This window comes from Lepidochelys kempii, chromosome 5 (genome assembly GCF_965140285.1).
Source record: "Lepidochelys kempii isolate rLepKem1 chromosome 5, rLepKem1.hap1, whole genome shotgun sequence".
NCBI classification, from domain to species: Eukaryota; Metazoa; Chordata; order Testudines; family Cheloniidae; genus Lepidochelys; species Lepidochelys kempii.
This window is the reverse complement of record NC_136384.1, coordinates 23,489,133-23,502,475: the sequence shown is the minus strand read 5'-3', so window position 1 is coordinate 23,502,475 and position 13,343 is coordinate 23,489,133. Positions and strand designations below refer to the sequence as shown.

At 38.9% G+C, this 13,343-nt stretch overlaps 1 protein-coding gene across 3 annotated transcripts; it reads right to left on the bottom strand.

Annotated features, from left to right (window-relative positions):
* Positions 1 to 983: 983 nt before the first annotated feature.
* SUB1 (SUB1 regulator of transcription) lies at positions 984 to 13,343 on the bottom strand. Of its 3 annotated transcripts, XR_012158848.1 has the most exons (6): positions 13,235 to 13,343; positions 10,172 to 10,244; positions 8,930 to 9,049; positions 6,512 to 6,620; positions 5,417 to 5,686; positions 1,146 to 1,235 (listed from the first exon to the last, which is right to left on the bottom strand). XR_012158848.1 is itself a non-coding variant. In XM_073343682.1 (5 exons), exons 2-5 carry the CDS (start codon positions 10,241 to 10,243, stop codon positions 1,156 to 1,158), a joined length of 381 nt encoding a protein of 126 aa, XP_073199783.1. In that variant the 5' UTR covers position 10,244; positions 13,235 to 13,343; the 3' UTR covers positions 984 to 1,155. The 3 variants fall into 3 exon arrangements, 2 of the variants coding, with proteins under 2 accessions (XP_073199783.1, XP_073199781.1); XM_073343682.1 differs by lacking the exon at positions 5,417 to 5,686 and having other exon boundaries at positions 984 to 1,235; XM_073343680.1 differs by lacking the exons at positions 1,146 to 1,235; positions 5,417 to 5,686 and adding an exon at positions 3,727 to 3,957.

Genomic DNA, 13,343 nt, shown 5'->3' with positions numbered 1-13,343 from the left:
CACTCTACTTCAGTTCAGGATCCTGATAGCCAAGTGATAGCCAGCACCAAACAAGCTCTTCCTAAAAGGCTAAAACAACTGTGTACGTTTAAGACACACAAACATGTGGCCCGATCAAGCACTATGAACAGAGCAGAACTGTTTTAGCCCAGATTGAAACCTTGGCTAGGCCAGTTTTAACCCTGTTTGGTTCAATCTACACCAACTGTATTACAGCCTAGTTTTAGCCATGCTTAAGCGGGATTGTTGAGCATGTCTAAAAGCTCTATCACGGCAGGGTAAGGGTTCTTGCCACTTAGAATTATCCCTGGATATCAGACAGTATGTTCAAAAGCTATTTTAATCTAATGCAAAGCTTGAAAAGAGTAAATAAGTAAGGTTATTAGTTCATCTGTTTAAGCTGGGACCTTTGAAATACAATCTTCATAAATCCTATTCTGAGGTAAAAATCTTACCATAATATACATGTATGTATACCATACTAAAATTCTAGTGTCTAAGAACAAAGCTAATTATCTTTTCTAAGTCAAATGATCTGCAGAAAAACGAAAAGGAAGAATGTTGTTTGTGTCCAAGTGTTATTGTGGGATAATCACATACGCTTGTTTAGTGTAATACTTCATGCAAGCAATGCCAAAAAACCTATGTACTTCTCTACATAAGAATAATGCGGTGAATTTTCAAAGACAGCATTTAAGATTATTTACAAAAACTATTTTAATTCTTCATTATTTGGACTTGAGTTGAAATCTCCAATGTAAAAGTTATGAATATTTGCAATAAAGGCAAGGTTTTTTTAATGTCTCCTGATTAACAGTTAATATGAACATATTTTAACTGAACCCAAAATTAAAAGGAGACTAAAAATGGTTAACTGGAAGGCCACAAACAGCTATGCATTATTAGTATTACTGGACTGGTTTTTATTTTACACTGTGTTGAAAGCAAATCATTCCTTTTTAATAAAGCATACACAAATAGCCTCACTTAGAATACACTTTTAATGCACATAAAAAAAAAGTATTCATCTTACAAATTGTTTTGCAATCCAAATATACAATAGCTTGGAAAACAAGTATTTTAGAAAACAAAAGCCAATGTGTAAAAAGACTGCTTAAAACAACTAAAACAGTAAAAGTTTCTGTATGGCTGTTTTTACAGTTTTCTTACTGCATCATCAATATCGGAAATCTGTTCCTTCAGCTGGCTCCACTGTTCTGGATTTAAAGAAATACCTGAAATGCATTAAACACAAATCCTTAGTGCAGTATGAAAACTAAGATGAAGATTTTGTACAACTGTAACAATCTTTGAACCAAAACAACCTTACTATGAGATCAATATTTTCATAACTGTAAAAGTGTTAGCTGTAGTGAGTGTTAGATATTTTAGTTAATGTAATTATTCATTTATGACTATTCACTGGAATATTTATATTTAACTTCAGGCTAAACAAGAGGTTAGACTGCTTATGGATTCTGTTTGGCTGTGGGAAGAAGATACAAACGGTAGTGCAGCATCTTTGTAGAAACCCATCCCATGTGTTATGTGAATGTAGCAGTGGCTCTGATGGCAGGCTGCACTAGAATTCTGGATGAGCTGGAGAGGCCCAGGCTTCTTTCTTTAGTGTGATAAAAGCCATGCGTTTGTGGATTGAGTTTGCACACACACATGTTCTTAGATTCACAGATTCCACGGCCAGACAGGACTATAGTGATCAACTAGCTTGACATCCTGTACAACAGGACCCAGTGAACTTTTGCAAAATTCCTAGAGCATAGATGTTTTCTAAAAAGCTAATTTTGATTTCAAAATTGTCAGTGATTGAGAAACCACTATGACCATTGATAAACTGTTCCAATGGTTAATTATCTCCACTGTTAAAAATTTGAGACTTATCTCCAGTCTGAAATTGGCTAGCTTCAACCTCTAGCCACTAGATTGTGTTACACTCTTCTCTGCTAGACTGATGAGCCAATTATTAAATACTTGCTCCCCATTCCTTAAAGTCACCCTTTAATCTTCTTTGTTAAAACTAAATTCTGTACGTTAAGCATGTAAACCTTTTTGAAGCAGCATCAAAAGCACTGTGCTGCACCCTGTCTGGTTACAGAATTGATCACCATTCTTCTCTCCCACCACACAAAATAGTATGACATTTATCTATATCTTCTCATGCACCAATCTTACTCATGCCTCTATGCACGTTCCTTAAACTTTTAACCCATTGTTTATTTAAGGATTTAATTAATTGTGTCTCCATTCATTCAAAGAGCAATCTAGACACACTTTAGTAAAACACCTGTAACAGGACCCAAGGAAAACAGGATCAGGACTTTTTTGGTACCGAATATTTTTATTATTTGAGAATATTAAAACATAAGTACGGCTGTTGTCAACCACCTGTGAACTTTAATCTAGAGGGGGGAAAAAACTTTTCCTACATTCTTTCATGTTTTGGACACCAGCTAGTCTGAACATGCTGTCACATAGTTTTATCAAGTTTTCAGAGAAGACAGGTTTGTTTTTTCAAGAAATCTTGACCACTTTACTGAAATTGAATATTTAATTTTGCACTGGAAAAAATACCATCACAAACAGCATTAAGCCCTTTCAGTCAGAAAATATACAAATTGATTTCTGAAGCTGTCTCAAAAGTCTTACCATAGTCACCAACTTCATTTCTAGATGAACAAACCAACAAAAAAATCAAATATTCTAATCTAGCATGGTTTTCAAAGTGTGCTGATTTCAGTCAAAGCAATTTAAAGACAATACTCATTTTAAGATTAGATTTTAGATTAGTTTCCAAAAGGAAACATCACACGGTTGATAACAGAGAAGACAGTCATCTATTGATGTAGGGTTAGTGTTGGCCACATTGCCTAAATATCACTTACCTAAAAAAATTACGTCTACACTACACCCTATATCAACAAAACTTACACCACTCCGGGGTGTGAATATTACATCCCCAATCGGCGTAAATTACACCAACATAAGCATTCACATGCACAGCGCTTTGTCGGCGGAAGAACATCTCCCGCCAACACAATTTATGCCGCTCCTGGAAGTGGGTTTTTATGGGGACAGGAAAGCTTTCTCCCATTGGCACAGAGCATCTTCACCAGAGGCGCTGCAGCTGTATTGGTACAACTGCATCGCTGTAGCGCTATACATATAGACATGGCCTTAATAACATACGTGGCTTGTTCAAGCAGCAACTTACTTTACCAAACAAACTTCTTCAGAGAGTTTATGGTCGTCAAATTTAGTGACCTACATTTCTGATTTAGTCAACATTTGTTTAGTCATGTTGGATTTACAAAGGGGCTTATGGAGGTAGACACTTAATTCCCACAGAATTTCAATGGGATGCGTATGTTTAAGTCATTAGGCTCCACTGAAAATCCTTGCACGAAACTACAGTGAGTAGTACATACAGTGAGTAGTACAACAAGTAAATTTTGTTGGGATTACACCAAAACCAACATGTTGGAATGTTACTGCTTGGGCTCTGCTTTCCCAACTGCTGAAGTAACAAAACCTCAATTGAAACCAAGCTCTAGTGTGATATGTACTAAATCAATAGTAGGTAATGGCAAAACAAGGGTTTTGGGTTTTTTTTCAGTTTTAGTAAACTGACTAAATAAATGAGAGAAACTGCACTGAGAAATTTTCTAGAATACAGTGTCTTCATCTGCCACCTGGATTAATTGTTCAAGATAGATTTCCTACTTCCTTTACACACTATCAGTTTCTGAAATTAGAACAAACTAGTCAAGATTTAGATAATGTTGTTTGTACACCTGCAGTAGCTTCAACCCCAGGGGGGAAAAAAAGTTATTTTCTGAGCTCTACATCTCTGTGAAACTGCCAAGACATTTCCACCAGTCCATGGGTTTAACTTCACTGAGTTCAGCAGCAAAAACATTTTTGGGTGGTTCTCTTCCAGCTCTGAAAATGTATTATAATGTACATGTCATAGCAGCATTCATTTCATTTTTACTTTTAACATCTATACTGGTACTTTAGATTGAGAATACAGGTAAGAAAGTTAGATCAAGGAAGTGCTTTACATATCTACAATTTAACTCTGTTTTTGGGGTACCACTGACATTTTTCCTGCTCCTTGTCCAAGCTTGAACCATCTCAAACTCTTCGTAAAAAGTTGTAAGAAAGATTAGCTGCATATATGACCCAAGCAATCTTCAACTATGAACTCTTCATTGAGAATACCAGTATTGACTACAAAGTAGTCCATGGTTGTTTTGGATTATGAAAATGGATATTTCTTTGACTGCACCAAACAAGTGTTTTAACAAGTTTAGTTGTACTGCTGCTGCCAAATGCATCTGATAGTGGTAATGATGAAGCTAACAACAATGCAGAAAGTGGTCATTCATCTCACCTGTATAATTCTAAAATTAACTGCCTGAAAACTTCGTTGACCCACAGATAATGTTGCACAGTGCTGCCTCGTGCCCTTCCAGAATGTGGAGAGTGGCTAAACTTAAACCTCTGAAAACCAGGAAATACAAAGTTAAGGTTGTGTTGCAGGGATGGTGTGTACCTTAACTCTGTCCCTCTCCAGATGGCAACAGACACTAGGAATGGCTCAGTAAAAATGGTGCCATAAGAAGACATGAGGAAGGACTATGAGAAAGTGACACTGTTTGCGTTGTGTTACAGATCTGAACTGCACCACCACTATAAAAAAAAATAAATTGGAATAGCCATTGCATTCCAAACTCCTATTTCCATGTCAACTAAAATTTTGGAATTAAATTTCTCATGCCTAGTCCCAACCTAAGAGGGTTAACAGAAGATGATAGTTTATCTGTACTCAGATAATTCAAAGCAGTTAGTTTTTAAAACTTCAAACTTTCAATGGATTTAGTCTGTATTGAGGATTAATACATTGGACATTTCAAGAAATTTAGTTAAAAAAACTGAAAAATTACATATTGTGTTTTGCTCAAATGATGTTTATACCAGCAGTATAGTAGTTCAACCTGCTTGTGGTTGGTGTTTTACTCCGTTGCCTAAACTAGTTCATACAGAATGTCTGGGTCAAGTTCAAAACTCAGCAGTACAAGGCAGTCAAATCAAAATGGAGATGTTCAGGTATCCATAATATTATGATGCCCTACTGCACTGCCACCTTTGATATTCTCTCATGGTCCAGTCCCACGCCCACTGTAGTCAATGGGAGTCTTTCCCTAAACATGAATGGACACTGAATGGTGCCTTGAATGACAAACTTCTCAACCTCAAAACACTTAAAATTCTCATTCAGATGAAACGAAACTTCTCTGCTTCTTGTTATAACCCCCACAGGAAAATAACCCAGCAATATTTAACTTTGTTTTTAAATATTTTTCTAAAATGTAATAAAAACGCTAACATTACTCACCAAAAGATCCAGAATATTCAGACTGACAGAGAAACAGTATCTTCAATGTCATCCTTGGCATGGGTAGCACACTTTTCAAAATGTTGTTTCATTCCTGCTACCAAGCCCTGCATTGTCTTTGTTACGCTTATACAGCATGTGATCCTTTCTTAATACTTCCAAATGATACAGGAATCTCTTCAAAAATATTCCCATATGGGACTTTTGCATCTTGGAGACATGGTAGGTTCCCCCAAAAAATGTTTAGTACTATAACTTACTGGTATAACACTGTAAAAATTAAACAAAATTTTTCTGCAAAATTTGTATCAAAGCAGTTGTGTTTCCACTGAACCCTGTTCAGCTCCAAAACTGTAATAGGTTATCATGCAGTTTATTATCTCATGCAATGGTAACTTAAAACTATCTGGGGGAAATAAGAAGTGCTAAAATATTAGAGAAAAATGCAACAGTTATTCAGTAGTCCAGGCTACAGAATTTTTTAATACTTTTCCCATCTATTGTTTCTAAAGAGAAAACGCAGTCTTGTTTTGATGAATGCTATTTAGACATGGTGCCTAACTTCAATCCACTGCAACACAAACTTTTTTCAATTATAAAAATTTAAAGCACAACTTTCAGGCAGATAAAGCAAATTTAAACCTGAATTTACAACTAATTCGTTTAAAAATTGTCTTTTTATTTTTAAGTTATGGGGTTTTATACCCCGTTCTAAAACTGTGGACCATATCCTCTTTGCCAAGGAACCAAAATAGACTTTTAGGAGTGGGAGAAGAGAAGGAAAAGGACCAGAACTGTGGCATGTGCCTAGATTTCCCCCCCAATATTAAGGCTTTCCCATTAAAATATTTTAGAGTTACTTAGAAGATGTCTTATTGGGTAAGAAGAAAGTATAATCAAGACATTAAAATTTTGCATTAGAATCAAGAATGGACATATAGACAAAGATCTCAAAGCCTCATTATTGAGCTGTGAAGCAAATGAATCTGATACTTACAGAATTCTTCAAGTTAGATGATTTTCCACTTTCCTCAATAAAGCTAAGCTAAATATATTTTAATGCTATGCAACTAATGACACAAAATAGAAGTTCACCTTTTCTGCCAGGTTTCATTTCACCTTCTTGATCCATCCAGTATTCTCTAATATCAATTAGGACTTTCCCTTTAAAGTCACGAACACTGACATATCTCATTTTGCCAATCTGCCAATAAAACAAATCAGAACAATTGAATACATTTTACACAGTACTGGATTATTCATTTTTCTAATCAGCATTAAATACTTAGATATGAGACACTGATTACTGCTGCAGCTTATTTTAGATTTAAGTAGAAATGATTGGATTAAGTATTTTCCTGAAGAAGTATATCAGGACTAATAAGTGATGACAGCATTGATGGATGAAGGACCGAACATGTTTTAAGAGAATTCAGCATTATTTCCTGGAAAAATGGGTGTCCTCAAAAGAAAATTCATTTGTACCTAAAAGCTGAATTCCTAATAAATACTGCCAATTTAAATTACGGATTCTTTCAGAAAAAAATCCTGCTTCCTTGTGCAAACTTTGTTAATGAAGCTAGAAAATGCTAAGAGAAGACAATTCATTCAAATTTGTTTTCAAGCTACAAGACTAATGAAGATGATAACAAAACCATCACCTCCTCCCGCTCTAAATCTGAGTTCTTGTCAATGTTTCCAGAAACAAAGTGAGATCTACACAGGTTAAATAAACAGAAATCCTTGAGGTTATGAATTTTTCCAGTAAATTCAGGTGGTGGAAGCCACAAGCTCCAAACACACACAGATTGATGCTTAGCTCAGGGCTAAATCCCCACAGAACTAGGTTAGAGAATTGGATATCACAACCAAATTAAATCCTAGATGGCACAAGAAAGCAGATTTCACATCTATATATGGCATGCAACTGTCTGGTTTTCTAAGATTAACTGCACCTCACACCACCATTAGAACTTCCAGAAGTCACCCTCTCCACTGTGAAAAACCATTATGAAGCACTGTATTAGTTCCACTGTTTTCAGACACCAAATTACATTAAAGGAAGCTTAAAAGTACAAACACTTTAATATTGTTTTTCCAGGTAAGCAACTGCTTTACTCGCCATAGGAATTTTTAAGTAATCAAGAATGTGAGGGAACAGTGCTTTACCCTAAACATGTAAGAACCCCCTACCTATAGGTGCCAAATTCTGAATTATGTTTCAAGTTTGAAAGCAATGTAAAATAAGTGAAAAACATTCCAAGATGGGAGACTTTCATTCAACATAAAAAGTAAAATATTTTACTGGTTTTCCTATTAATCTTCATATTTAATTGATATGCCACTGACATTCCTAACAGACAAAAGTAAGTCCGAACCAGAATCCCACACTTTGGAAGTGTTCTGATTCAAGTCAGATTCTGGATACATCACAGTGTGCTCTATTTTTAAATACAAGGGAGGCTGAAGATCTAATGTGGAATACTGAAGTTCAAGCCCAACTCTCACTTGCTTTGTCCCCCACCCCAAGCTACTTCCTTTGCCAGCACTAATGCCCTAATTTTAGGCTTCTTTTCAGGCCCTTTCACCAAATTCTTCAAAAGTTCCTTGAATGAAAAAACCCTGTCCCTTTCTTACTGTCTTAAAGCAGGCTCACAGCAGGTATTCTCCTCTCCCCAATCTTTCTTGCAATGAGGAAGAGGAAGCTGGGGCCTTATATTCCTGCTCCTTTCTCAGCACACTGACTGATGCAAGGCTTACAACTCCCAGATATCCTCAGGAACTACAACACCCTGAATGCCTTATTGCAGAAATAGGACAGTATTGAACCCTGGGCCTGTCTTAAAGAGGCCAGCACACTCCGTTGCAAAGACCACTAGCAGTTCTCCATGATGATCTGTTTCAATCTTCTCTGATATTCTGTTAATAAAAACTGAATCCCAGAATAAAAGAGCACATATAAACTCAAGGACAAACTTATCCTTAGACCTGGTCTGGTACGGTGAGAGCTCTGACAGCTGCTCTTCGTCCAGCTGGGTAGGCAGAAGAGAAGTCATACTGATTTCTGGGAACCTCTTGTCAAAGCGCCCTGATTAAAAGTATTCCCATATAGATCAGGTTTTGAATTAACATTTACAGCCTAATTATAATTCTATTAATAGAGTTTAGAACAGAAATGCCTAACTGTCAAAAAAATGACACTATAAACCAAGACAAAATACTGGGAACAAGTGATACAATCAATGAACCAAAGTTAGAATTGAATGGCGTAGCATGGATTATTTTACTCTATCAAATCCTATCACTGCTTTTTCTGGGTATCTCACTTTCACTCTAACATTGTAACCCCATTTAGCCAAAACATGCCAAGAGATTGAATGCTATGCTATACCTGGATAAGAAACCAAAGTGTTCCAAGATTCTCTTCATAAAGATTACAGAATACAGACTGTAACATGCTTCCCCGGGAACCCTTCAACCAACAGTCTCTAGAAGTAACATTATCAATGTTACCTGGAACATATTCTCATCTCTGTTGCTGCTTTGCTTAGAGGAAGCTGCACCTTTAGAACTTTCACCAGTCTTTTGTTTCTTTACAGGCTTTTCTGGAGCCGCTTGCTTTTTCCTCTTTGCCTTTAACCAAAAATTAAAAAAAAAAATACAAAGCACATCCCATTTTATTAGTTATTAAAAGAAGAAATCAGAGGCTGCAAAGAACTATTATATTATGTAGTTCATCTCACTACCAATACAAGACTTTAATACAGTGAATTTGGGGTGGGATTTTTAAAAGTGCTCTAAGATGTCCTAATTCTGCTCCTACTGAAGTCAATGATAAAACTCTCATTGGAATCCAAGAGGAACAGATTTAGGAGAACAATAAGCACTTCTGTAAGTTCTACCCTTAATGTTTTACCTTACACTAAAATTGCTCAAAGCAGGGAGACAAAATACTGCTATTTCGAAAAGTGAGTGCATGTGGGATTTTTTAAAGACTATGTTAATCTTTTGGAACCCAAAGAAGATCTAAATAAAACTGAGGTGGACAGTACATTTTCTTTTTATACACACTCACCTTGCATTTTAAATCTCCCCAATTCAAGGGAGAGGGAAGGAGAGAAAGAACGTTCCTCTCTCTCTTTTATTCTGACTTTACCATTTTGTTACTAACTTACAAACAGCACTCCAAGATCTTCATGCTTTCACAGCTCTAGTATCTACAGTGAACTACAGAATATACATAACAAAAAAATATTGTTTTGTCATATCTACAGAAAACTCAACCAGCATTTCAAATGCAGAATGCTCACTACAATAATTTTAGCCCAGCATGTATATCAACTCTTGATGGGCTTAAGAAGCTAAACAATCATGTTTCTCAACATCAGCTTTCACAGCTGTTTAGGAGGAAGAGAAATGTTAACAGAGTAAGGGAACTAAAATGGTTTAGTATTCTTGCTCTCACCACAGAGATCTACAGAACTCCAAGAACCTTGTGGTTAAATGCCACAAGCGAAATAGCAAATGATAGAAAGACGATCTTAAAAAAATAGATTCATTCCATATTTAGAAGCATCTCACCTTCCAACCACTGATCCCAGTCTTAATAAAAGAGCTAGGCAACACAAACACCGTGGCATACTTATTCCAGCAAAATTGAATTGCCTCCTAATCCAAGCCAGAATAAGTTTGCTTGGTGTTTTGTTTTTTAATTATTAGACTAAAATGCAGTAAGCAATTGTGTCCAATATTCACCTTTTTGTCAACTTCGCTATCTGAATCACTGCCAGATGAGCTTGAAGACACAAGTTCCTTTGATTTAGGCATTCTGGAGGGAAGAAAGGTATTGTGAAAATATCATACAGGAAACGCTGCCCTTTATGACTGGAATGCATGCCCCAAATTCCTTTGTTAAGCCTCTTCTCTCATCTTATTCAAGTATCTCCTATTTGAAGCCAACATGAAGTGGCAAGAAACTTCAATATATGTCTGTCTGAGCAACAGTGTGATCTCATCATCACCGTAGTCCTTCATCTCCCTTTCCTTTGATCCATTCCCTTCATTTGTGTACTCACTTATTTTGTAACCTATTCAGGACAAGAACTCAGATCATGTCTACACTTAAAATGCTGCATGAGCAGCAGCAGCTTCACCACAGTAGTGTTTTCATTGAAGCGCTACAACACTGAAGGAAGAGCTTCTCCTTTTAGTGTGGTTAATCCACTTCTGCAAGAGGCAGTAGCCGTGTCAATGGAAGAAGCTGTCCCGTTGACATAGCACTGTCTACACGAGGGATTATTAGGGTAGTGTAACTACACTGCTCAGGGGTCTGGATTTTTCAGACCCTTGAGACACGTAGTTACACTGATGTAAGTTTATAGCATAGACATGGCCTCAGTTTTTTTACTTGATTTGTGGTGCACAAAATAGTAATAAACAGGTCAGTCTAAGTTACTAAGAATTTAATTTATTATCAAAACAAACTAATTAAATGTTTCTACATACATTTAAATAGAAGTTTTCAATGAATGTCACAAAACATGTGGGTACACCATTATCTAGCAAATGACTCCCTTCACTCTTATGTACTGTTATTTTGTCTACTTTGATTTCCAGGTCACAGAATGGCAACTGCTGGTAATGAGAGATACAGAACCATCATCATAAACTCTTCTACCTATGTTTCAAAAAATTAAAAAAATACGGTGTTGTGGTTAAGCCACATTTAGGTGAGAATATATAAAACACTATTCGCAGTTCTGCCACGTATTTCCTAGGTGATCTCAGGCAAATCACTTAAGACCCAATTTTCATTAGTTTGGCATGCATGGAAATCCACATCTTTTTGAAGAGATACTGCCGGATGTGTCTACTCTGCAAACCTATGGATAGATATAGTATGTGAATATCTAGTATTCCATATACAAGAGAGGCACAGGAAGAATTTTAAATAATTGCTTTTAATATCTTTCCAGCCTTTGAAAGAACAAAGCAAAAAAATATGTTATAAAGGGGAACAGTTTGTAAGGAAGGAACTATAGTGAGAGATTGGGGACTTTGTGAACTACTGGTTTATGTCAAGTAAGGGGAGGATGACTCCCAGGGCAATACAATAGTGCAAGGTAATGTGTTAGGATGAAGACAACAATATATGGCATGGGTAGCCAAACTGGCTCATGAGCCGCATGTGGCTCTTTTACAGTTAAAAAATGTGGCTCGCGGAGCCCCCCACTCTCCACCTACCAGACTTGGTGGGGAGCGAGGAGGCTCAGGACCTCTGCCTTGCAGCAGGATGGTGGGGTAGGGGCTTCTATCCAACAGGGAGAGGGGGGGCCTCAGGGCTTCAACCCCATGGGGCAGGCCTTCCCTCACTTTCGAACTTCTGAAGATTGTCTTCTGTGGCTCAGAGGGTCAATAAGCATGGCCACCCCTGACATATGGAATGAATACATGTGGCGAAAGAACAGTGTCAGGTGAAAAATCAGCCAACACGAGGGAAAATGGAACACAGGTGAGGAGGAGGGAGAATAGGAAATTGGAATGTGCTGGGGGTTACACAAGGAATGAGGGAAAAAAACAGTCTGCCATGTCATAGGGTTGGAAATGTGTTGAAGAGGAGCAGAACCCACTATGTGGGTGGGAAACAGGATGAAAGACTTGACAGGTTTCAGAGTAACAGCCGTGTTAGTCTGTATTCGCAAAAAGTAAAGGAGTACTTGTTTATTTGAGCATCCGATGAAGTGAGCTGTAGCTCACGGAAGCTTATACTCAAATAAATTGGTTAGTCTCTAAGGTGCCACAAGTCCTCCTTTTCTTTTTAGGATGAAAGAAGGTAGGCCAGTATGTCTGATACAGCATGCACAGGCAATGGTACAGAATGTTTTAAAAGAAGGGAGATATAATAAGGACAGCAAAAGGTGCATGAAGTGAAGGAGGAGTGGACACCAAGAATGAGAATGTGGAAAGGTGATAGAGAACTAAGGGGGAATAATATAGGGCATGGGCTAGGATTAGCGAGAGAAAACATGGAGGAACAGGGCAATGGGACTGAACGAGTCACTCAGAGGCAAGGTTATCTAGTACCATGGGATGGAAAGAAGACCATGCGAAGAGACATGGGTCACGAGGTGGGAGTAGATATGGGGCACCCAGAGGAAAATGGGGTGGAAAGGAGTCACTGAAGGGGGAATGGAGGGAGATGAGACTGGACAGGTCACTGAGTACAGAATAGGGGACAGCCTAGAAACACAGATGATGAAGGGGGCAGGCGGCTCCCAGCCGCCATTTTCTCCCTCGTTCAGACGCTCCCCTCCCCCCAAATGAATAGAAAATGGGGGAAGACGGGCCTGGTTAGGAAAGGGGGACACGACACCGAATCACTGAGTGCGGGCGGGGCGGCTAACTGGGGGCGGCAGTCATGTCATGGGACGGAGGCGGGTCGCGCAGTGGGGGATGGGGGTAGGCGGTTCCCCGCCGCCATTTTCTCCCTCACTCGGATGAGCTTTCTTTGCCCCCCAAACATGGCAGCGTCTCTCGACGCAACGCAACGCCCCCCCCCACGATGAGCGGGAGGAGGTCTCCCTCCCCCACGGCACTGGGCAGAGCAGGAGCTTGGCGGGAATCCCGCGGGCCGAGCCTTCCCCAGCGTTCGAGGCGCGGCGGCGGCTCATCCTCCCGCCGGGTCCGAGCGCGGAGCTGCCAGACCACCCCTCCCCCGGCTCGCACAAGCCCTGAGCTGGGGGGAGAGGGAGATATAAGATGGCGGCGGGTGGTGGGCACGCAGCCCCGGGGGGGGGGGGGGAGGAGAGCGATACTCACGTCCCGCTCCCTCTGCGTGCTGCTCTCTTCTCCGAAGCACACTACCACCGCCACTAAGAGAAACGGAAATGTCGCAACCGGCAAGCCCCACCCCCCTGACTACGTCATT